This window comes from Athene noctua, chromosome 4, assembly GCF_965140245.1.
Source record: "Athene noctua chromosome 4, bAthNoc1.hap1.1, whole genome shotgun sequence".
Taxonomy (NCBI): Eukaryota; Metazoa; Chordata; class Aves; order Strigiformes; family Strigidae; genus Athene; species Athene noctua.
Genome location: NC_134040.1, coordinates 60886880 through 60913982, shown reverse-complemented (window position 1 = coordinate 60913982; position 27103 = coordinate 60886880). Strand labels below are relative to the sequence as shown.

General features: G+C 40.7%; 1 protein-coding gene across 1 annotated transcript in view; it reads right to left on the bottom strand.

Annotated features, from left to right (window-relative positions):
• Positions 1 to 25621, bottom strand: part of TSPAN5 (tetraspanin 5) — an 89315-nt gene extending 63694 nt beyond the window's left edge. Inside the window, exon 1 of the mRNA XM_074905535.1 lies at positions 25126 to 25621. Coding sequence (XP_074761636.1) covers positions 25126 to 25206 — 81 coding nt within the window. The 5' untranslated portion in view covers positions 25207 to 25621. The remainder of the gene's footprint in view (positions 1 to 25125) is intronic.
• Positions 25622 to 27103: the final 1482 nt, after the last annotated feature.

The window sequence follows — 27103 nt, the reverse complement described above, 5'->3', positions numbered from 1 at the left end:
TTTATTACCAAAAAGTGTTTAGCCTTTTGAAAGTTATACCCCTTAGAGAAGGCAGTAAGCATGCATTATAGACATTACCGGCAAATATGGACAAATTAGCTCTACTGGATTCCAAACCCAAAAGCAATAACAAATAAACACTAAGCACTGTTAAGCACTGTTCCCTAACACATCCCCTTATTTGGCTCACCTTTCTAGGAGGCTCATGATGATACACTGCTACCTGTCCTTCCCTCAGGAAGGGACTGAATACTGGTGTGAAATAAAGCTCTCACAGGGAATCATGGAGCTACATGAATTTATCTTGTCCTGCCACTATCCCCTTTTCAATGCACTGTGGACTGGGAGAAAAGGAAAACGATCAGAAGAATAGCTATCAAGACCTGAAACAACAGCAAGAAAGAAATTAGCTATCAAACTGTGAAGATGCAAACAAGCTATCCGTCTCTTTAAGCACCTGCACACACATAGGGTAAGGATCACCCACCCACAGCAAGGCACAACCCCAGAGCCATACAAACCCCACAGCTTGCAGCACACAACTTGGGCAGCAGTGATGTGTGTACTCAAGAGATCAACACCACATGCTACATGCTCAGTTCAAACAGTTCACAAACAACAGGGTAAGCAAGAGATACAGCTTTAAATGATCTGCACCATCAATCATTGGTGCCTACATGACAGTTTTCGAAGCCAGTGCAAGACCAAAGAGGAACTGAACAGCCCTTTCATAGCTAAGAACTCATCTCTGTCGTACGCTACCAAAAGCTCAAAGATCCTCCTTATTCCTTCTTCTCTAATTTACTCAGTGTTCTCAAAACTTAACATTACTCCTCCACCATTTTTGTTAACCAGCCTGTTCGACCAGTGATCCACTTTCTGTTGAGTTTTCTTTCACCACTCAATAAGATTCAACATTACCAATCCCAAAGTGATTTTCACCATCACAGCTTCAAAAGTAACATTGCAACAATTCCACCTATTTCTTTTAACGTTGTAACAATAAACATTGAGCTAAAACGTTAAAAAACCCAACCCCCACAAAAAACACAGAAGCACGACAAATTAAAGATAATTTTTACATTTAAAAAAGGTTTCCCACCCCTCTCAACCTACTCCACTAACAAAAACACCATTTCCTGAAGTTCAGTCTAACCCCCAAATCTGCATTATTGTTTCCATTCCAGACAATTTAAAAAAAAAAAAAAAAAAAACAAAACAAAAAAAATAAAACAAACCCCACCTTTTAGAAATATGTATCTGCCTGGTGCTCAACAAGGATGACAGAAACTGCCACCTATTAGTTACTCATTCAGTTTATCTTAGTATGCCTTGAATGGGAGCATATATAGTAGTTTTAATAAGCCATTACAACACAGATACTCCTACTGAGGAAAATATAAATACACTGAGGAATTGCACAGCACTGTGAAACACCCTTGTGCTATTTTAGTTAATAAAGATGTTTTTGAAAACTCCAGATCTTTCTCCTTTAAAGCCTTCCACCCACAAAATAACAATGCTTTAGACAGGCAGCAGTCTCCATACAATAGCTATTCTCTACTATATCAGGGCATGTGTTTCCTGGGAAACAAGCAAAAAAAGACAAAAAGTATCCAGTATGTTAAATATGCAAATAAACTAGGTCACACCAGTCATATTTCACTCAATGGAGTGAAGAATCCACAACTCATTATGTTTTGGAGTACAGGACTAGTTTTTCAGTAACTGCTCAAAACTAAATGATCTCTATTTTTCCACAGGCACCTCTGAAGTACATTGCGTTTTAGGAAGAAATGCAAGATCAGCAAGGAAGGGCTTTACTTACAGTATGAAAATACATGCTGTTTTAAAGCCAAAAAAAAATATTCTTAATGCAAGTGTATTCTAACCAGCCAACTATCTGCATAGCTTAAGAAATTCTGAGCAAAGCATTGCCAACAGCAGGTCACACCAAACCAAAGCCTATTATTCCAGTCCAAAACCTTACCAAATTCTATGCAAGTTTCCACTGTGCTTTTCTACAGCCCATAAGAGAGCTCCAGTCTTAGAGTAATTGGCTTCTTAACACACAGACCAGGCCAAGCCTCACTGCAGCAGGAAGTAGAGGAAACAGAACAGAGCAAACTACCCTTTTGAACAATACCTTTCAATGCCCTGAAGGCAACATACCAGCAGTTGTTTCCCAAGCTCCCACGAAAAAATGGAGAAGGTCCAGGGAAGGGTGAGCAGGTCAGTCGTCGTCCCCCCCAAAAAAAAAAGAAAAAACCCAAAACACACAAAAAAACTCCAACAAACCAAAAATCCAACAGTTTCATGCCCCATTCTTTCTTAAAAAGCTCCCCAATTCCCACTGGCGTCCAGGAAATTCTTATTTCAAAGAAAACCAAGCTGCACAAGCACAACAGAATATTGTCAGTAACTTGCTCTTCATTATTAAATAAACTTGGAATGACATTTCAAGAATATGCTTGGTCAGAAAGAGAAGCACAATTGTTTATATTTTTACAGCACCTGTACTAGTACCCACAGGAAACAGGCTAGTGCAATCAACCCAAATCAAGTGTCATGGAACTCAAAATCTCATGATCAGCCTGTTTGAAAGCATGGCAATCACCTAGCACAATATTAAATGAACAATGTGTCTTGTGTTGTGGAAGGGCCATGCCAGCAAGCTTAAAAACTGTCAGCTGAATCATATCAGTATCAGTTCACAGAATAATGAATTTTACACTGTAGCTATGCACTCTCTCTAAGCACTGAGCTACTGCTGAAAGAGTCCCTTCAGCTTGTATTAAAGGAAGCTGTAACAAAAGTGCACTCATCAAAACTGAGAGTGGGAAGAATACTGCCTGAAAGAAAAAATCCAAAACACCAACACTATTTATATTGCTTTGTAAATCGCAGTGTGACAGTAGACAATTAGTCTACCAAGTACTCCAGGTACTGTTCCTGTCTGCCGATTTCCCAGCCTGCAGAGGAGACTAGCACGAACATCAAAGGTGCCCTCATGAACTCTTGACATCTGTTTTGTTAGTTATGGCACTAAATAGGAAGAGGATGCAGATATGCTGCTCAGTCCTCTTCCTCACCTTTAAAGGGTAAGATAAACATAAAGGTATGCCAAAAGTTCAGGGAAATATTATTTATTTAATCAGCCAGGAAAGGACAGGGAGGAGCATTACACAAAAGCTGATCTTCTGAACCCCTGTCAAATAACAGTGATTCACAAAAAATGCATAAGGATGATTCAACTTCAGAACAAAAGAAGTGAGCACCCATCAGCTGACAGGAATGGTGCCACTCCTAAAATTAAATTCCTCAGCAACCTTTTTGGATATCTCACCAGAACTCTTTCTACTAAAATATTTTTGGACTGAACAGAATTAAGCAGAAATTTATATTCTTTCACATCATGGCAAACAACAAATCTGTGCCCAGAATACTTCTCATTCTCTCCATGAAGAGGGTCTACTTTATTCTTCTGAAGAGCAACTGACGAAGAAAGATCAACTTACTCAATCCAAGCACCAGCTGGCAAGTTCCCATCACAGACCTGCTATGGTTTGTACCAGCTGGGGTGGAGTTACCAGAAAAGAACTATTGACCATTACAGAAGTACTCTGCCACTGCTCCTCAGCAAGGATGCTGCATGGACACTTTCCCACTCATCCTACAGTGACATGGAAACATGGGATGTTAGCTTACATGACTAGTCATCTGGCACCTGCTTATGGCCCTAAATTTATGAAGGAAAAACCCCACATTTTTCACTCAGTGTGTCTGCTTTCATGTAACAGTTTACTTTCAATGTTGTCCTCCTGCTCCACAACTGAAAGCTCCAAAGGTAGCTTTCAGTTGCCTGATCAGAATGATAAAAGGAGATGCATGAGCAAGTCCCATTACTTCCCTCTCTCCAAAGCTATGAAGTCAATTATATAAATCAAGACATTTTAATGTAACACAACCATGGATAAAAAGGTTCTAAGCTTAAGCATGTTTTGGTTTTAGGTTTTCACAATTCAGAACATTAGTAAGTATGACAAAATGGAATAGCCTATGTATTCATTCAGGAGAGTTATTTGAATCAACACTGGCATTTGTTCATTACTTCCAGATTTGGGGAATTAGACAAAGAAGCACAGTTAACAGCTTGATACTGAACACCATTCAGATCCCTTTAGTGAACCCTCCCATTCTCCCTGTGAGCAAAGAGCCACCAGGCCCATTATAGTCCTCTTCACCTAACCTAACAGCAGGATAATTCTATTCTGATCAATGGTTATTGAATATAAATTTAAATTACCATAATAAGTGAAATCTGCTGTAAGAGTGATTTACCTGTTAAAAGTTAAAGGCTAAAGAAGGTACTGCAAAAGAAATTTTTTTTAATTAGTAAGACAGCTCACCCAAGGGGGGGGGGGGGGGGGGGGGGGCGGGGCAGGGAGCAGGAGGCAGAACATTTTTCCCCACTGGTCTTGGAAGAATGTTCACCTGAGTGTCAAGTTTAAAGAAGGGGACCTTTTGATCCCATCTGTCTGCCATTACAAGCACCACACATGAAAACTGTGTTTAAACATACAGGGACATTAACCCTGCTGTTCTCACATTTCATTGCTGCATGAATCTGTATTAGGCATTATTGAAGATGTTCCAGATACCCAATATACAGAGAGGAAAAGAAACAAGCCCTAAGAAGCAGCTACTCCATTAGCAGGCAGTCTGGCAAAGCCACTGTTTCATTAAGCAGCAAGAAAGCAGTTAAAGCACTCAGTAGTCGATTCCAGAGGTATTTCATTCAAAGACCTTAAAATAAATCTGATTGTGAAGGTAGTAATGGCATTTTGTTCTTGTTAAGTCCAACTGCAATTCCGTGGTTGATCGCATGATTATTTACAAAATTTACTATATGTTATACAACTTCCAAAATTACTACAATACTTAGAAGATACTTAAAAATTTATAAACATGACGAAGAGTACTTACATGATTGACAAGCCTCTGATTGCCATTCAACATGGACTTCAGGGTGCTGTATTAGCAATAAGAAATTCTTATCAGCCTCCATCAACCTGAAGCCACTTTTGATGACAGCCACAACATACACTAGTTTTGAAAGTTTTATCAAATCCTTTCCTCTAAATTAAGCCTTCACAAATTAGGACCCTTCTTCCACAATACAGAAAGGTAGTGCCACTGATTTCAGGTAAGACTCTTAAGTGCTTGAAGTTTATCCTTGTCCAGATAAGGCCTAAATATCTCAAATTATCAATGATTTGATGGCCACACTTAGCTTCATTAAAGAGCTCTGGAAAAATGTTGTTCAGACTGTTCCCTACAGATGCAGATAATCAGACCAACACTTTTATTAATGCCCCAATGGCCCAGTCAGAACTTATAGGTCACAATTACAAGCTGAAAGAAGACTGGGGAGGAAAAAGTCTACTCAAATTGAAAAGACCTCAGTTTTGAAAAAAGAAAATGAAATGGTTGGAAAAGCCTTCATGGCTTAATATGCTCTCCTGAAAATTAAAAGAGGATATGAAATTCACTTACAGAGGTATTAATAAATTTACGCTCAAATTATTTTCCAAGAGGCAATCCGATTAAATCAGAAAGATGGTTGCACTGCTGTGGAGCTTGCATTTGAAGTCAAAACATATCTACGTTATAAAGAAACCATTGAGTCATTGCATAAATCATGCAGAACCTCCATATCCATAATCTAGAGAGCACTGGATCAGATGAGTAGAGGACCAGACTAACCCTGCATTGAGAACTGGCTGACAAGTACCTAAATGGAAACACAAAGGAATAGTTTGTGGTGTCTTGCATGATTTTTCAGGGACTAGAGATGAACCATTTACTGAAATGCTGCTTCTTAGGTCTACCTTCCAATTCTGACAATGCCCTGAAGAGAAACCTATCACAACAGGAGCTACGACACAATGGAATGCAAGTTTAACAAGATTTTTCCATTCCATGGGGAAAAAGAAAGACAATATTCCAAGGAGGGTTTAAAAAAAACCCAAACAAGCCACACACGCTCAAACAAAGTATTAATCGGCTTAATTTTTTCCCACAAAGATGTTGGAATTCACACTCTGACTGAAATAGATAAGATAGATAAGAGGACTAGCTAAAATGAGATCTGTTGCCTTTACAGAAGAACACTCAACACCATCGGCATGAGCCAAATACTGATGTCCAGTATAAGTCAAACCAGCCTGTGAAGCCTAGCACTGGAAAAAACAAAGAGTTGGGCATAGTTACTGTAATAAAAAGATTAATAACAATAATCACCACCACATATCACCTACGAGGAAGTGACTTCACATATAAGCACACTGAGTCAAAGAACATCTACTCTCAAAGACACAAGGTAAAAAAAAAAAACAAAACTAACACACATACACTCCCCCAAAACATATATGCCATTGGGTCAGGAAATCCACATAGCCAATGTTTTGGCATTCCATCCCACCACTAAATAGCTCCCCCTCTGGGAGTTAAAGATCCCCTTATATGAACATTGTAAGACACCAGGCTTCAAGAAAAATAAAAATCCATCGGAGAAAGCACTCCACTCACTGCTGTGCCCTCAATCACCCACACACACACACAATGGCAACACAATGGTTCTGCTGTTTCTAATTCTGCCTGCCTTCACAGGGAGGTGGGAACAGAAAGTAGCCCTGTATCTTCAGCAGCCATAAAAAGCACAAAAATAGTCCCTCTTCTCCAGGCAGAATAAAAAGGAAAAAGACTTGAGCTTCTGATGAAACCCACCATGCTAATTTTTTTTTCCTCCAAAAACTGCTCCAGTCATTCAAGTACATAAAACATTTGGAGTGACTAGATTGCTGCTCCTATTCAGCCCAGTGGTAAAAGACTGCGACTGATACAAATGCAGAGGAAATTCTTGAGAAAAAGAAGAAAGTCAAGTGAAGATGATGTAGAAAGGTCTGATCTGCCATTGCACTGTCAGCCAAAAGTGGCCACAGGAGACCTTTGTATTTTAATTTATGCTCTCTCAGTCAGGCTGAGAAGCAGCAGCTGCTGCAGTAAAAGCAGAGAACGCATGGCTGTCAGCAGAGCAGACAGGAGGGCAGTCCTTATGCCTGCTACCCTATGGAGAGAAGAAAGATACCAGGAAAAGATGTACCCAGCAGGGACCCCTCACTGCAGAAACAGATTCTGTCTGGCAAGAGCAAAAACTGCCCTCTTCAACAAGCCTCACCTGTATTGATAACAGAGCAGAAGTAGAAAACCAATTATATATATATACACACAAACATAACTGCATATATAGAAAAATAAAACCACCTAAAGTACACTGCTTACACTGGATTTTACTAATGCCAGTAAGAAACACAGTTTCTAGCAATTACACCTCTGGGATTATACCTAGCCTAAAGCATTAAATTCAGTTTGCAGGTTGGGTTCATTTCTCATTCAGTACAATCTAACACATTGAAGATCAGAGCTTGATGCAGAACACAGTTATACAGCAAGCACCAAGGAGGGGGCAGACAGAGAGGGAACAACTTTTTGCTGTTGCCAAGAAAACAGAAATTAATACAATTACTTTGCACGCACACACACTTATATGAAAAAAAAAAAAAAAAAAAACAAAAAACAACACACAAAACCACACACCCAAAAACTTAAAACCAAAACTATCAGCTAAACAAAATAACAAATCTTTAAATGCTAAGCCTTAAAAGTATTTTGTTCCATTGTCCAAGTTTTCATTGAAGTCCTTCTGTTTTATTTGCTGCATGGGGGTCTATTTTAGATTTCAGGATGAACAGCTACCGAAATGTTTTCTCAGGCCTCTCTTTTATTTTTTCTTCTTCTTCAAGATTTCCTATAGCCACAGGAATTTAGACTAAAATGTTGTTTACCTGGAAATCCACTTCCCAGTGGGATCAGATTATGGACCTGGGCCCTGGGAACAAGAGTTTACAAAGGAATTCAGAAGCACTCTATTATTTCTTAGTAAAACAAAGTCTTAGAACTTTGTAAGCTTTTTTTTTTTTCCTCAAGCCTGGTAAACTAGCTTAAATCTGAAGTCAGCCTCTGCATAGTCAGCTAGCTTTCAAGGATCTTACTTTTTTGGCTAGAATCTTACCATCAGGTTATGTTGCCATCTTGCCTATCTCCTGTCATCTCTGCCAGACAGTAAATAGTAGTCATCCATGCCACTTACATTCTTCCTCCCTTCCCATGACTATTATGCAAGTAAACACATCACACATTTTATTTATCAGATGTCAAACACTGTGGTATAACATAAAATGACTTCTAGAAATTTGTCTTGATTAAAGAATTAGCTTGGCTACAATCCAACCTCAGGGATTTAGGGATGTCTTGCTTATACAGCACCAATAACTCCACTGTACTGTCTGACCACTGATTGACCTTATGCAACCCCTTAACATCATACTCTTAGCACAACACTGGTCTCTGCTTCAGAGACATCCTAGGCAGCACTCCTTGAAAGCCACAGGTTTGCTTACAGACCTTCTCAGGGCCCAGACAAACAAGGAACTTTCCATCTTTCCTTCCAAAATAATGGATAAGTGCTAGATTTGAGCTTTTATGTTAAAGCTAACTTACTAGAGTCTTCTGAAACAGTAATCAAATAGCATAGCCTGGTGCCTGCCTGAGAACACCCTTCAGATTCACATGCTCATCACAGAATTCTCATCCCTCATATACTATTTTATTACTGAGTAAAGATCCACCATAATCAGTGGCAGAATTAAATAATAATTTGGGGGGTGTAGGCTTTCTTGTTTCCTCCTTTTGGGAGGTAAGGGAAAGAGGAGATGAAAAAGGACAGAACTGCAGCCAACTGCAGTCCTACATAAAAACTATCAGCTACACACTTCGCTGTTGAACATGGACTGGGCTGAAAATGGTTAATTCATTACAGTTGGAGAAGCTGTGTAAAGATCCAACTAGGTCACCATCTGGAAACTTACAGCTCCTCTTCCCAGCAGCAAGCTTTTTCATCTGTGACATCCAGCTGCAGTTGCCTTGGACTGGTACACTTGACTTTACACACTTCCAACATTTGTTATTCAACCATCTGAACTACTGAAAAGGAAGGTATCCAAAATTTGTTTCTTAATGGTATTGTGTGGAAAAGTCAGGGGCCGGGTCTGGTGGGAAGCAGAGAAAAGGTGTTCTAAACTACATTCTTCAGATGCAGGATTTTCATTGTGGTTTCAGAGAAGCTAAGCAGATGAATATGAAAGTTAATTGACTCCAAACTGCAGAATACTTTATTACAGGCCTGTTGGAACTCCACCTCTCCCAAAAGTAAGCCAAAACTAATAGGAAAAAGGTAGAACTAACAACTGGACGTCACATACTTCAGAAAATTAAAGATTCAATGACCAACCAGTCAAATTCACAAAGAAAAAAAAAATCCATCTGGAGATGTACTACTAAGTACAAAGATCCTAAATTCTGGCTCTGAAAGACTGAGGATTCAGAGCATATCCCCTAACAATTATTACTATCTACCTGCTTTGCTCTTTTCAGCAACTGTCTACCATCAGTCACCATTATAAGGATACTTACCCTTTGTCTGGTCCGGTATGATCACTGGTATGTTCTCTTTGTTGCATTTCTAAAAAGGTTCTTTGAGGACTGCCTTGTCAGTGCCGCCTTATTTTAGTTCCTTTCTATATCAGGAAATGCTTCAACCCAAATGTAATGTTAGATGTCAGGAAGAGAAGGGAAGCTTGACTAGAACACCTGACAGCACATCACCCATAAAAGATTCAAAATACCTTTCTGTCCAGCCCTGTGCAAGTTTTCATTCTTACACTGTATCCAAATTCAATAATGTTCCCTTTTATTTTAAATGCAGAATGCTCCTTAAAGAAATTGATTTATTAGTGTAACTATACTTGAATTTAAATTACTTTCATTCTTCTATATATTCTTATTGAAGTAACAATTCCTTGAAAATTTCAGAGCCAACTTCAATAAAGCTCACAAAACTACTTCCAATACTCACTTTGAAACTCAGAGTATTCATCCTTTTGCTTCTAGTTTCTTTACTGATGATTATAGTTTGTTATGAACATTTCACACACAACAATTTCATAACCTCACCCTATTCTCATTCTGAACACTGAGAACTCATTTTGAAATTTCGTAACAGTTTACAGAGACCATGGAGTCCGCACTGTGGGCATTATCTCAGGTCAAGGCAGAAAGAACACTTACACATCTAACCTGAAGTTCAAAGAAGAAAGAGCACACCTTTAGCACCCTTCAGTAAAGTACAGTAGAAATACCATTCCAGGCAAACTCATATTGGGTCATACCAGACAATCTTTAACTATATTAATGGTTTAGTTTCCCTAACCCTAACTTCTGTAGTAACTGCAGTCCTGCAGATTTCAACATACCTTTAACTACCTAGGCTTTCCTAACTCAGCCTGAGGTTGATTAAAGGTATTAGACCTCGAAAACAATAGGGTAATGACAACACATCCACAGATTTAAGAGCTAATTAAGATGAAATATTTCCAAGGGACATTGTTTACAGTGGGTTTTTTCAGATTTGGTCTGTCCACAGATGTGACTAATTATGCCAAATACTAATTGCAGGGTTGGTGTTTGACATGGGCAGCACTCACAAAAACACACAGCTTTAACTCAAGGCAGTTAAATCAGTTAGGTGTTTCAGCAGCAAAATGATCTGAGTTCCCCCAGTCACATCCTCACCCAAGTGGAGTTGTTTTCCTCCCACATCACTCTTCACCAGCCTCTCAGTTGTTTTATGAAGCCATAGCTTATGCTGCATGCTGGCACACAAACTGTTTTAGGCTAGCTTTGCAGGCAAAGACACCACCTTGAAATGCACTCAAAAGACATCAAACCTCCAAACTACCTTTGAATTGCATGGGACCCCAGCTGGAAATTAAAGAATATTCAGACAGATGTCTTCTTACCACATCTTTCACACCATACAGAACACAGCCCATTAATACATTGAAAAGTGTTCCAGGTATTTAGAAGTTGTCAACAAGCACAAAGTTAACAGAAATCGATACTATACAATCTTCAAAGAAACATTTTTTTTCCAGTTCCTTACCATTAGAACTTATCTTCAACTCGTTTAACAGAGTTGTAGGTGCAATGATACATTGTTTCTTCACACACTAGAGGATAAAAAGAGAAGGATTCTTTCCCTTAGGGAACTCCCTTGCATTGAATCTAGGAAAAAGGCAAGGCTCAGCACATCTCCTCCATAACCTTGGAGCAATTTTTGGCTACGTAGGTTAATGTTTCAATTGAAGGTACATGACAGTCTATCAGATTAAGGATTCAGTGCAATAGCTCAAAGAAGTTCTTCATCTCCTTTGGTGGTATGATGAGTCTAAAAGCACTGAATGTTAATCTTGTCTCTCTTTTTTTAAGCCATCAATAAGAATCAGTTTTACATTTCATTAAAGTCTTCCTTAAAGGCAAAAGGAAAGGCAGTTTTTGCTGTTTACTTTTAATAGTATTGGAACCATTGATATTAGTATAGACTACAACTATCTACTTATATTGCACTACCACAAACTGCTGAAAGAATCTAACAGTAGAAAATAAATGCAATGTTCATCAAGTTCTGCATTTAGAGACCTTTTCTCTATGAATCACCAAAGCATAAACAAAACTAGTCCGAGATGTTCAGTTTCCATTCAGCTAGAATCTGATATTCAAGCTTGATTTATATACATAGCTTATTTTATGCTTTGTTTACAGAAATTCCTTTCATCTGCCACACTAGCTTACTTCATAAGACACCATTAGCAGTAATGGAACTTATTTCATGCAGAAGCCATTATCTTTAGTCTAAGACGTTGTTAAAGTTCAGAAGCCATTAATAAAATGTGGTGATTTCTTATGTGGCTAATGGTAGACCACATAAGTAGTGGTACTTAACAGATGAGCATTAGTAGCTCCATCAGACATAGAATTATCATTAAGTTGCTGCTATTATGTACATGCCTAGCAAAAGCAGGACTGAGTACTCAATACAGGACTATGCATCACTAGTTATAAAAAATTACAGTGGTGACCAGCTTGCTGGAGAGACCAGTGGCAAGGCACATAACCTGAAGAAACTACCGTTTTCATGCAAGCACACCACTACTCTACAACTAGAGAGAACAGTCACAGTTGTCTGCTGTGGATAAACTCTCTGCGCTTCAACAGCTAAGTTTCTCAGTGCTACAAGTATTAGAGTCACATATAACTCCTATTATTGAGGGAAAGTTTTCTTTTAAAGGATCAAAATGATCAGACATGATGCTTGCTCTGAGACACAAACTAGCAGAAATACTGCCTGATAAGCTCCACTGTTCTCTGTCAGAGTTTTTTGGTTGGACTAGTGTATCACCCTGTTTGTCAGCTCTTAGCTACTTAGGCAACTGAAGTAATTGCTCTAGCTCTTTCCAAAGTCTTTTCAGTGTTTTGTTTGGGGGATCTCCTTGGGCTTTCCCACCACCATCACCACTTTTTTTTTTTTTTTAAAAAAAAAAAAAAAAGACATTGCTTGAGAACCAATTATGCAGCTGCCATCAATTGATTCCCATTGAAGTCAACGGGAGCTGCTCTTATGCAGAGGCCCATAACAAGGGCTCAAGCATTTACAGTGCTGAAAGCCTTTGTGCTCTATACTCTAAGTGGATGAAGGCAAGCTATGCAGGGGGCTCATTCAAAATTAATACTACATCAGGAAGTGGATGAAGGAGAGGAAAGGCACTTAATAATTGATCCACGGTTTGCTTTCTGTGAATTCTGAAACGTCTTTATGTACGTGTTTGTTTTGTTTTGCCTTTTTGTGCTTGTTGTTTTCAAGCTAGAGTTTTTAAACTAAAGTTCTATTAACAAAATAGTCAAACAATGACAAGTGAGCTCCCAAAGTGGTACTTTGATAACAAGAACTGCAGAAAAATATCTACCCAGAAGGCAACACAGAGATGGAACAGAAAACAAGGCAGGTTTTATTCAGACAAAATATGACTACCTTCTCACTTCTAGAAGATTACATTCTCAAAGTTAAATACCTTCTGCTTATGAAACAACTGGTGTATTCCACTCCTCCTCTTTCTGTGAAAAGTTACAGGTTTCTCTTCTCACCACCATTTATAAAGAAGACCAATCCCACCCCACAATGCAGACAAAGTCCAAATTAAAAGTCCTTCAAACTCCTCAAGCTAGGAGTCTAATCCTGCTCACACAAACAATTTTGACAACACAGCTACACCAAAATTGTTCCACCTTGCTCTATAAACATCACCTGCAGTCATTTTAAAGACATGTTACAGTGGCAGATTGGAACAAGGTAGCCTTTTAGACTAAATGAAAAAAATCTAACCCTAGTACACTAAGGAGATTTAAACAAATAACAGTACTCACTGAAGTTCTGATAGACCTCCAAAGACCTCAAAAAGGAGTCCCATGAGCTCTCACAGGACTTTACAGTATGCTTCTAACTAGTACAGCAGCAGCAACCACCACCAGCCTCTAAATTTCAGCCCTGTACTCCAACCTCAAGTAACATCACTGAGACCCTGCGCTTGAAGAGCAACAAGCCTTTCATATGGTTCAAACAAGAGACAGAGCACATCCCTCAAATCTTTACTGGCCATGCCAGTCTCTACCATAGCCCCATTCGTTCTACCTCACCTGACTCTACATGGCTCAGTTCTGCAGAAATTGTTTATGAAGATAAAATATTAATTTCTTTACATCACAGCCAAAGTTGTGTGTACAGTTTTGGTATTCACCAGCCTTACAGTTTGATACATCAAAACTAAAGAAGGATTATCTCTGCGGGTGTTATTTGAGAGGTCTTGCACCAAAACAAAGAGGCTTGTTGTTTCAAACAGAGATGCTTGCACATTACACTAAAAAAAGGCACACATTTACAGAAAAAAGTTGTCAACTAGGAATAAGCGCCTTATAAAATGGTACCCGAAAAAAAAGACAGTAATTTTTTTTTTTTTTTAACTTCCCCTTCTGACTTTCCTGTTGGACTGGTAGCTGGAGTCCAGTAACAGAGCCAGCAAACTGCTCCTGTAGAAAGCCCTCTCAGAGCATGGCAGTGACCATGCAGGCGCTCCTGTGGGCTAACAGAACCCAGCTAAGCTTTGAACTCCAGATGACAGGAGTAAGAACAGACACAAATACATAGCGAGACACAAAAAGGGCTACCTTGGAGAATGGAACAGAGAACAGCCTCTGCAAGCTGGAGTAGAGCACAAACTGAAAGGAGGGCAACATCAACAAGAATCAGGTATTCACAAGAGACATGGTAATTTATCCAGGCAGTAATCAGCTGCTATTGACAAGAAAACCACAACTAACAGTGGAGTTGAGTATATCATTGCATCACTTATTAGGCATGACATTTAAAATAATATATGAAATACTGGATGACAGTGGGTTCACTGGAAATCACACACACAAAGTTCTGGGATGGGGAAAGTTGAAGGCAAAAGCTACTGTGGCCTACAGCTGTCCTTTTGTCTTTATCAGAGGTTAGCACCTCTGCAGAACAGCTGATAGGGTCATGAATCTTTGGGGCATAGGAGAGTACCTCCAACTGAAGACAAAATTGGCCAGATGGGAGCCACAACTCGTTCACTTGCTACAGTAGTAAAAAAACCTTCGGTATCAGTCTCTAGACTGGTATTGGTTTTCTTTAATATACAAAGCTATTAACTGCATCTGCTCAGGAGTTACTTCCTCACCCACAGGTATGAGAACGATTTAGGAAAAGTGAAGTAGAGCAGAGGCCATCAAGGATGTAAACCATGTAAAAATGTAATTGGCTCATGTTCTTAATTCAGACACACTGGTTACTTGCATGGAAAAGACTCTGCAGAATAAAACTGATTCAGATGCCACCACAAACCTTTAGACTACCCATGCAGTGGTTCTGTTTAATCTTCAAAACGACACAACATCTTGTCAGAGGAAGGAGACTACTTACATGTAAAGGAAAGCAACATTTTTAAACCACACACATCATCACATAGCTGAAGTGGGAAAACTACAGGTGACCATGCCAGAGCTCCCAGCAGCAGCAGAACAGCAGAATACAGCCAGAGCAAGGTCAGTGCACAAAGTCCTTTGCATGTAACAGCACTGAGATGAGTTTCCAGTCCCTTCAAGTCCTGCTTTTACACACATAAGCCAATGAACTTCTGCTCTAGCAAGTCAGGAATTAAATTTTAATACAGCATTATTCTATATACCTATGTATGCTACATATTCTATATAGCTATTCTATATATACGTATGCATGCACATCTATTATCTAAATATATAATATATAAATACATTTCCAACAACACATACTAACCTTTTCTTTGCAACAAAGCCATCAAAAAGGATACTACTTGGGAATGGAAAATCATGACAAACTCTCTTCAGAGAGATCATCTACCACCCCTTCCAGGAGGCCACTCCAGTGAAGTATCTTATTACAGGGAGTGGTATGGTGTGTGTTTATGGGAAGGAAAAGAAACCAGAGAGGTAGATGATGGAGCTGTCCACTTAAACTTAAGTTTAAATTAAGTTCACGTTACAATAAACCTGGTAGACTATCACTGCTCTTTTTTTCTCCAACATTGCTGAGCAATTAGGAGAAAACAGATAACAACCATAAATCTTACTAAAATAGAGAAGATCAAAATGCACTGGAGGATCATCCTAAGTAGTACATATGTCTAAATAACAGTCCTCACTGGTCTGAGCTAATTATTAACACAGCATCATGTCCAATGTCTCTGTGTACTCCACAGTCCAAAATCACTGGTCGTGCTTGTACAATCTCTTTAAGTTGATCTATGCAGGGAAAGGAGGAGATGGTCCTACCATCTCACACTTCATTCTTGCAGCCAAACAGCAAGTCAATAGAAATTGACCCAGATGAGAGAGTTCTCAGTCAGATCTGGTAAATGACTGCTATTAGTCCACTGAAACTGTACGAACACATTTGGCTCTGCAGCCTTGTGCCACCCTCAACCATTTGCAGCCCCCTGCTCTCATTTTGACACCAGAATTTGCAAGGCAGCACTCCAAAACCAGTCATGAAACCACTGCCATAACCAAGGCAGGAAGTGGCCCTGCTACAGAAACCAGTCCTCCAGTCCCTGGGAGAGGAAAAAAAAAAAAAATTGAGTAAGACTATTAGGAAAGCAGCAAAACTTCACATTCCCCTAGATGCCCACAGAAAAAGAAACAAGCAAGAGGATGTTTGTGGTATCAAGCAATATTGATTAAAAACTAGACCTTAGTTATTTTTTAACTGCAATCATACATATTTTATATTTTTATAGCCTTCACATAAGTCAGATGGCTGAATTTTCATCTAGGAATTACATAACTCCTCAGAAAAGAGGGCTTCTAATTTTAAATTCTTTAAATTATTTAATTATTGTTGGACTGACTGAAATCACTTATTCAGTCTATTATTTATTTAGACATATACTACATAAACTGGCAGTCAGGAAGACAATTTCTTCAGAATGTTATCTTTTACCTATATGGAAAAGGGAACCATTCTGGTTTTATATTTCAGTGGCAAAAACTAAAATTAAAAGAAATCTGAAACCCTTGCTTTGTGCATGGTAGAACACACCAGTATACTCCCAGCTGAGAGTGGCCCAGGATATTTGCCGACCCTCTTCCTCATTAGCTGGTAGGACACAATGTTCTGAATTGTCACCTTTGCCAAATTCTGTTCTCCAGTCTGAAACACTCTACCTACATAGCATTGCAAAGACAAACTTAAGAGACAGTTCTTCCACAAGGTGACACAGTTAAGTGAAGCATGGCATGGAACAACAAAACCTTTGCCATACATTATCTGTGAACTTTTTCCAGTGTCTCTGCTCTTTATATGAATTATTTACAGCATGTAGAGGAAACACCTTTCAAGCTCTTTTTTAATCACAGCTCTCTGGAAAACAGAACACAGCAGAAGAGATACAATTCAGTGAGAGGTAAGCACAGAGAACCTAGCCTCACAGAGGTAAATATACGTCCTACGCATGGGTACATAAAGCAGAGGTGTCCAACAGGGAGAACCTGTGATGCAGGCTCTGACAAAATGACAGATACTGGGTGGATCTGCCAGGGGTGACACCCCACACACTGTGCTGCTACATCTTTTCTTGGGGCACCAGAGCTCAGCTGAGACAGTCTGCCCTCTTGACACAGAGAAAGTCCTGACATAAAATAATGTCCCATGTCATGGAAGATTTGCGCCTAAATCAAAATAAATTAAGGTGGACTCTCATTAAATATAAGCTCCTAACGCTAGAAAACACCCAGTAGGCTGAATTATTGCAAGCATCCTTGCAGTCTCATTTATATCATACTCATTACCTTATAACAGTGGCTTACTGAAGCTATGACAGCAGCCATACCCGGGTCTTAACTCACTGACATTATATTCAGGAAAATGAAACAGAAGCCTCTATGAACACAAACTATTTCATATATGTAAAGGCATCTAGTCACCTTTTAATTCGTTCTTTAAATACAGTACTACAAAGAAGCACCACTTTTAGAAATAATTTTACTTGCCTATTGAGGAGAAGGAGAACATATTTAGGCAGAAGTTCCTACAATTCTTTGATTTTTCCATAAGAAGTTTTGCTGTTGAGAAAACCAGACAGCAATAGGTACAGAATGGGTATATGAACTATTTTTGTAATATGTATTTGCCTCATTGCAAAAAAGAATAAAAAAAAAAAATAAAAAATCTTCCATCACCACACATCAGGAACTTTGCTTGAAATGATTTTCAATATTATTTGATGTAATGGAGCCTTCACTAGGAGCAGAGGGACTTTCAAGGCCTGGAAGAGGCATATTGATTTTTCCCAGTTCTGTGGGAAATTGACAGTTCATTCATAAGTTCCTCTGTGTGTGCTGAAATACTTACTCTAAATGCTGTCCAGAGGAAAGTGGCTGGAAAGTTGAAACATTACCTGGAGAAGCTGATGTGGAGATTGATGTGTATTAAAATAAAAACTGCTACTGCCATTTGCCTCATTTATTTTATACAGCTAAAGGAGCAGGATCTGGCTGGTTTTAGAATCTCCAGAAGTCAGGCCATCTGGAGGTTATATGAGATCACACTGAGTCAGAGTTTGATACCAGATCAAGCACCCCTGACTGCAAGCCTCACTGTGTTAGTGACATTTTCAAATGCTAGTGTAAGGGGAAGGCTGGACTGCTCTAGATCTCTGTGTATGTTACAGAAGCAGCTACACAGAGCATTGTGCCAACAGCAACATCCACCCATACCAACACTTATACCTGTACAAAGTCCTGTTGAAATCAGTGGAAATCTATATCCACTGTGATCCATGAGGGAGGATATTTTTTGGCAGGAGTAGCAGCACAGTCACAAGAAATGGGATGTTTTCCAAAGTTGCACAATAGTACAATGGAAAAGAAACAAATTAGGCCTCAAACCAGTAAAAAATAATCCAGGTCTTCCTGGATTTTGCACTGTAAAACTGTAGCGGAACACAATTCAGTACACTGGCAAAAACAGATAAGCTTTTGCTTTGTTTGAATCCTTTATTGCATTGCAACAATATTTGGTAATTTTTAATGTGAAAAAAGATGGTAACTAGTACAACAGTATAAAGTCACTATGAAATGCCAGCTAATGAAAAAGTCAAATACTTAGAAGAATTAAAATAATTACCACACTGGAAGGTACTTTAACGGTTAATGCTGACAGCGACTTCTGGGTCACCCCTAACAGAGCTGGGTTACTTCAAGAGCTGTTCAGCTCCTTGCTCCTGCCTACATCAATAAAACAATTACAGTCCTGTTGACAGGCTACTAGCCATGTGTTTGAGAAACATGCTGCATAGCTTGGGCAAAGCAATGTATGAAGGCTGATTCTATCCCTCAGAACTATAGTTTAAGACTGGAATTCCCTAACTGGCAAAATTAGATCAGATTTCTTTGGGTCAAAAATATTCTCTCTCACCTCCAGTTTTAATCGGAAGCAAAACACTATATTCTAGATGCTTGTAGCAAATCTTCACAGGTTACTGCCCTTGGTTAATGGACTATAAACTGTTGAAGTACCTAGACTGAGCATTTAACAACACATCAGCTTCTTGCTCCAAATGGATAACTTATAGTAGCCGGGGTGCCAAAATCAGTTTATAATTTATTTTCAACAATAAGTCTATTTGTAGGAATGGGGCTCAAAAGAAAAGTAACTGGTGTTTCACTAACTGTAAGCCCAAGTTTCTTATCCTCTACTAATCATTAACTATTGCATCTTACAGAGTTTAAGAAATAAAGAATAAATTAAAGTTTTCTAAGAATTACTTCTGGATTATTATAATCTATGGAACTAGGTCTCGGAAAGTGTTCTTTAAGAACAAATTACATATATACTTTCAAAGTCCTGTCCACTGGAGAGGACAGAGAAGTTACTTAGATTTTTCTTCTTTCCACTCCCCCTCCCCCCCCCCCAAAAAAAAACAAACAAAAAAAAAAAAAAAAACCAACAAGAAAAACAAACCCACGAAACAACTTTCTTCCCTACATTTTTCCATTTGAAAATTACATCTATTGCACTAGCTGATCTACCTGATATGTTTCAGGTGGGGTTTTTTTTTTTCATTAACATGTTTTCTGGGTTCCCATTTGGAAAAAAGAAAAGCCTTTCTTCCCCAGCATAGCTCATGCTTGCTTTCCCTGTGTGCCTGCTACATTATACACTGTAGTTGAATATGTATATACATAATAAATATATCAGAGTTTATAATGAAAAGACAGTCTTACTAAATTAAGGTAGCATGTCTATGTTCAAATTCAATGTTACAGAACACAGATCTGTTGCCTTGCCAAAGAAAACATTATCAACATGCACTAAGGGGGATGAGGCTAGGACCAATGGTAGCTTGGTTTCACACATACAAATATTCACAAAATGCTTCACTTGCACAACTATTCTGTTGGGGCTGCCTGCATTCAGAGTGCCATTCACATGCATTAGCTTTTCTCTGGGACACTGAAGATTCAAAATTAATTCTTCATACTTTGAGATAAATGTGTCACCACGTAAAACTTACTATGGCAATCCAATCAAAGTGGGAGGACTGGTAAATACATTTACCAAATTCATCTTTAACACGGAAGAAAAGTATGTAAGATGCATCGGATAGTTCTAGTAATATTCACCTGAAGTATGTTGACATCAAACATGAGAAGTTGCAGAATTAAGCACAATTAGTTTTTTCAAGTTCTTGTGTCCTTATGCTTCTTTAATCTTTTATAAACTAGAAACATGAAATACCTTAAAACAGTAACACATTCACGAACACTTAGTTTTGGCAAAACACACACTTTGGAGAAAGGAAACTGTTTCATCCATGTTCTGCATGTATCTATTTTTGTATAACCAATGATACAGCCTGACACAAAGTTACAAGGAAAGGCAGGGCAGGGAAAATTTTTATTCCAAGACTCACCTCTAGAAACCTGAAGCAAGTCCCCTAGAGCCAGCAGTTACTATATTTTTATATGCATTTAAAAGACTGGGGCTACATCTGCTGAAAGACACACTGAGGAATTCAGGAATCTGAAGCTCACAACAATGCATCCATTTTATCAATATTTACATCAACGCCTTGCACTGTTACAAAACAATTGTGTATTTTCCAAGACAAGTCCAATTCTCGCCATTGTTCTGTTTCTGGCAAGACCGCTTGTGAAATGCTAAGTTATCTGTGGTACTCAAATTTTTTAAAAAAAAAAAAAAGTAAAATAAAATCATTTGATCATAAAAGGGTGGAGGGAGAGTGAACAGAATGCTTCCGCTGCAAGAGCACCTTTCCAATGCAATTTTTTAAAGATCAAATGCCACAGAAAGCATTTGAAAATTGCACGGAGCATGTTTCACATTGATTTTTTTTTTTTAAACCACTGTGGCAAGGTAAAATTACATAACCAAAACTTTCTTGTGGATGTCTGAAAACCAGATGACATCAGAAAATGATCTTCTGCCCCTTTGAAAACAAACCATAATGTACAGAATTTAATAAACAGTCTATTTATTGTCCCTTAAATATCAGTGCACTTTTCCAACACTTTCCCCATAACACACTTTTATAAGCTTATTCAGTTTTCTTTCCACTATCTTCTTGTAATTCAGAAAACTATTTAGACTCCCATATGGTTGCCATCAAATCCAGCACACACCAAGCAAATTAAAACACAAATTATGACTTGTAATATGCTGATATATCATAATTGCAGCATATCTCACAACTCACTGTGAATCATCAGATAAAGCAAAGGTTTCTAAGGTGTCAGTGCTTTTTATACATCTTTCAGATTAGGCTAGGGTCAGTCGAATCAAGTGTGGATTGAAATTCAGTGTTAAACAACAGTATACATCCACAGTTTCCATCAAGTATAATAAAGCACAGAGAGCAATTTAAAAGCTATTGGAACTAAAAGTAAGCTCAAAACTGTCTTGCAAAAGTAGAAGGGGAAAGAAGAGGAAAGGGTTCTTGCCTTTTGGGAAGCGGGGTGGCCTACTTTTACTTTTTGCATTGTACCTTTAACATCATTCTGCATAGAAGTCTAAGGGGGAAGAGGAGGATGAGGCATTGTTTGTTTGCTTTATCTACAGAAAAATGTTTTGTTACCCTATATTACAGCTGCAGCTCTCATCTAAATCAGATTACATTATGATTTACCCAGACAAAGACATAAAGGCTCATAAAAAAGCACTGTCCATTCCACCAGCCTAGAAAGGTAGCAAACATAATGTAATGCTTTCACACAGGCATTATGCTGGTGAAGTTAAAGCCCAGGTGCGTGCCCTAATGAAAAAACAGCAGAAGAATGGCAGCTGAGCAACAGAAAGAGAAGTATAGTGCTGAGTTCTAACTTTTGATTTAGATGTATTTGTGACGATTTGGTCTCAGTTCCTAAATCTTACTCTGGTGACTGCCAAACGAGCTTTCCTTTTCCACAAGAACATAGAGGTAAGTTTTTCTGAACAAACACTTCCAGTATTTACCAATTTTAATATGGAATTTCCAGAAAATTAAGCTTGCAAATATACCTAGAACATTAATTATGCATAGACTCAGCAGATAATACAATCTTCTACAACAGTATGAAACACAGTTAGACAAGAACACCTTGCCTGGTGTGGTGCAAGACTGAGAACTATCTCCTAAAGAGCATACTGCCACTGACGTTACAGCTACATGTACAGCATTAGTGTAACATTCCCATATTAATTATTAGATAATTCAGTTGTGTTTTTTAAGGAAAGAAATAACAGAGCAGCACAGAACCAAATAATTGACAAAACAGTCTGATAATTTATTTTGCCCATATTCTGTAGCACATAAAGCCTCTGATCTTCAGTTTAAGTAGCATGTACAATCATTCCCCACAATTTCAGCAGATCTATAATATTCTTCTGTTCAAGGCACTGACAATTTTCTTACCAAAACCATTTATCTTCCAACTCAGTTCTCATTATTTTTAGTCCATTGTTTTGTGATGCATAATAGAAAGTATTTCCCTGTTTGTTTACATTAAAAATGTAAAAGGTTGTGTTAAAAGTGCTATATAATAATGCTCAGGTAGAAGTTTGAACAAAGGTGTTCTACATATCTCCATGGTCACAAGATCCCTGGAGATTGTGATGGGGTTAATACAATGACCTCTTCATCATTTCAATCTATTTACAATGACTACATTAGTGGCTACTTTTGATTATCACTTCCTGTGAACAGCCAACCAAGCTCGCAATTTTCATTTACAACTTTTCTGCCCCAGTTTCATGATAGACTATTGAAGGGTTTGCTATGAATTCAGTAAAAACAACAATAAAATGTATTCTACAAGAGTAACTGCCTATGTTTTCACTCCAAATCATGAGAGGTAAAAACGCAGGCTTTCTGATAAAGAGATTACAATATTCTGAAGAACTGACTAAACTCTTATAAAGTGCTTTGTCTCTGCAGATTTCCAAGTTTAGCCAAGGACACAAATTAGGTGATTAGCATTTTGCAAAAGGAGAAATCTGTAAGCAAGGGCCACACATCAAGCAAATGGCAGAGTGGGAAATATACTCAGGTCTTCAGATTAGCATTCCAGCAGTATAAAGCCGGGTGGCCTAGCAAAATATCCTTTAACCCATTCAGTTACAACAAACGAACATCTGCCATCGTGCAAAAGCTGTGCTGCATCTGCCTCAACAACACAAGAATAAGGAAACAACTAGCCACAAAATACCTAAAACATACCATTTCCCCACTTGCACCATTCTCCATATTAACCTTCACAAAATAAGATGAAGGAAATTACAAGGTATATAGCTTCTTCTAGACTGATGGACCAAGATAACATGTTCATGTGTATTTCACCATAATCTCCCTCTTTTAGTCCAAGGACAGGACACACAAGTGTTCCTCACACTACTCTGCTCCCTGCTGAAAAACATCTGTCTTCACAGCAACACATGCCCAGGGGAATCAAACTGAAAAAAGACAAGGGAAAAGAAGCATGGAAAAAATCACTAAAAACTGAGTGAATAGGTCAATAAAAACAGCTACTGTAAGGTCAAAATACTACAAAGCTTGGAACCACTCATCTCCACAGGTCAGTCTTGGGCCAAGTAAACACTGACATAAAACTGCAGTTTATTTTCTTGATTAAGGAAAGGTATTTCAGTATAAAAGTGTAATTAATCAAAACTCCCATCCTTCCAAACATCCTCTTCAGGCATATTTACTTTCCAGGAACACAGACATGAAGTTAGCTATAAATACCTGCTAGCCACATAACCACCCTCCTCTGTTCTCACCGTGGTTACAATCACAAACTCAGTATTGCTTAGGTTTCTCTCCTCTGTTCTTCCCCACCTTCATCCATAAAACTTCAAGGTGTTTTGTTTTGGGTTTTTTTTCTCCAATTCACCTTTCTAGTCCAAAGAAGCCACTATACCAGATATGTACTCGACTTGCCTTCAAAAGCCCCTCAAAAACACATATTCACCCTCCCGGGTTTGTGCACACTTCCCATTGCTAAATGGAGTATGTCATGAGAAGAGGGGGGTTGTATAGCTAAAAGCCTTCACCCAACTTTAACATTCCACGCAGGGATAAAATCTCACCATTTATGTGTGTGTGTGAGAATGCTCACCCTTGGCATGTACACCCAAAACCAGCTTTCAAATCCTACACATTAAGAAGATGCTAGAAATACTATCATATGCAGGTTACATTTCACTATACAGTTCTGCCTACTCTACAGCCAGGGCTAGAATGGTGCAACACGATACTGTGCAGTCAGAAGATCAAGCAGCGCAGCCAGGAATCCCAGCAAGCCTCCCATGGACTTGCACTTTAGAGATGGGTGGGAATACTGTTCCTCCATCCTATTATTGCTACCACTACTACGTGGTAATAGCAGACCATAATAAACCCGTGCCGTACACAACCTCGTCATTGTGCAATCATTGCCTTAAACAGCACTGCTCAGAGAACTCGAGCTGCGAGATTTTCAATTATTTTTATTTAACGGAGATATCAGCACGAAAACGTGCAGACCGAGCCGTTCTCCAGGCCTGGGTGTCTAGCTGTTCCCTCCCCCACCACAAAGCAGACAAGGGGGAAGAAAGGAGGGAGGAAGAAAAAAAAAATGAAAAAAAAAAAAAAAGAAAAAAGAGGCAAGAAACCCTCTTCTCACCTACAACAAAAGCAATTAGGAGGGCCTGGAGGGAAGGGGAACCAGCAGCCTCCGAAGGTGCAGGAATGCAGCTCGCCAACTTGCTGCCCGGGGGGAGGCTGAGCCGGCGGCACCCCCGACCTCTCTCGGCCCTCCCCCCCCCCCCCCAGTCCCATTCAAAGCCCCAACCGGCGGCCTCGCGTCCAACTGTCACGCACGACCCCGGGCTCCGCTTTTACACGTCCCTCAGGTTTCACTCGTGGCCGTGCCCAGCCCAGGAGCGGCGGCGCGGGAGGAGGAGAAGGAGAAGGTGGCAGAGGAAGACACGAAGCGCCGTGCGACCGGCCCACTTACCCAGAAAATGACATTGAAGCCGAAGATGAAATATTTGATGCAACAACTGACTTCAGGCCCCTTATAGTGCTTCCCGGACATCCTCTGCTCTCATGAAGACACTTTGCTCGCAGCCAGGGTGAGAGTCAAAGGGGGTAAAAATGGGGGAGGAGGGGAGGGAAGGGGGGGGGGAGAAATAGAGGGAAGGGGGGCTGGGGGAGGCGCGGCGCGGCGAGCAGGACTCAGCGCCGGCTGCGCGCCGTGGGGAGATGCGGCAGAAGCGGCGCGGCGGCGGGTCGGCTCCGACTTGCCGGGCGCCGGGGATGGCCGGCGAGCAGCTCCCACCTCCTCCTCCTCTTCTCCCGCATGGAGAAGGCCCCGGCTACTCGCAGCGAGAGGGGGGAGAGAGGAGGAGGCAGAGGGGCGGCCGCCAGGGAAGGAGGTGCCCGGGCAGAGCGCGGGGTTCGCCGCCGCCCGGAGCCGCGAGGTGCCCCGCGCCCTCTCGCGCAACGCGCCCTCCCCCGCCTACCACAGCGGCAAACGGCCGAGCCGCGCCCCGCCCCGCGTGGAGGGAGGGGGAAAGGAAAAGGCACGCCACTGGTCGGTCCCGCGTAACTGGCGTGGCGCCCCGCCAATCCGACAGCGCGACCCCGAGGCCCCCGGAGCGGCTGTGCGGCGCCCCCTCCTCCAGGTCCCCTCGGCGCTGTGACCCGGGGGTGCGCGGCCCGGCGCCTCCCGCGGGGGCCGATGGCGGCGGGCGGGAGCTGTGCCCGACGGCCTTTGTTTGCGGCGGTGAGGGCGGGGGGCGGCCTGGCGGGTGCTGCGGCCGCCTCGGTTACGTAACGGGGCCGGCGGCCTCGGGGTCGCCGCTGGAGCGGCCCGTCAGGGTCAGCCCCGGCGGAGAGAGGCGGGCAGCCTGCAGGGGGGGTGTCAGTTAGGGGCCGCACCTGTCGGCCCGGGGTCAGCGCAGTCCGTTTTGAGGTAGGTGCCCGTGAGGAGTAACGATACTCGCCCGGCCCGGCTCCTCGTTGTGGGTTTGTAAGTCGAAGGTGAGCTCTGCTCCGTTCTTCCTTCCTGCGACACCTCCCTCGGCAAAGTCCCCCCGTGGCCTGGCACGAAAGCCAGAGGTGGCAGGCCAGGGGGCCCCCAGGCCGGCCAATGCCGAGGAATTACAGCCGGGCTGGTGTGCGGGAACAGAGGACAGAGCTCCACAGCACGCGCAGGGGCAAAAGCCAGGAGAGCAGTGTGGTCCTAGGTTGGCTGCGGTAACAAGAAAGAGCAAGACCATAATTGTATTGTGGAGGTTATTCTGAATGGGTACCTTCAGATCACCTCCTGCGTGAACTCTTATGCACTACACACCCAGGAACACATGAAGAACTATTTTACAATGTTTTCTAGCGTTTACCCTGAATTTGTGTTGCACCTGCCAACTCTAAAGTTATGTGGCTTAGTAATATTCATATACTCTTTGGGATTCAGAGTCCACATGGTCTGGTATTAACAGTGTAATTACAAAGACAGGCTGAGAGTTGGGGTTGTTCAGCCCAGAGAAGAGAAGCCTCTGGGGAGACCTTATATCAGCCTTCCAGTACTGCAAGGGGGCTACAGGAAAGATGGGGAGGGACTCTGCCTCAGGGAGTGTAGGGACAGGATGAGGGGTAATGGCTTCAAACTGGAAGAGGGTAGATTTAGATTAGATCTAAGGAAGAAATTCTTCACTGTGAGGATGGTGAGGCACTGGAACGGGTTGTCCAGAGAAGCTGTGGCTGCCCCCTCCCTGGCAGTGTTCAAGGCCAGGTTGGACGGAGCTTTGAGCAACCTGGGCTAGTGGAAGGTGTCCCTGCCCATGGCAGGGGGGTTGGAACTAGATGATCTTTCAGGTCCCTTCCAACCCAAACCGTTCTATGATTTCTTTGCTAAAGAATATCCTAATTTCAGTGTTTCAAGTCTTCAGAGTTTCCTGGTTCAGCTATAAGTGTGATACTTTTAATTAAAA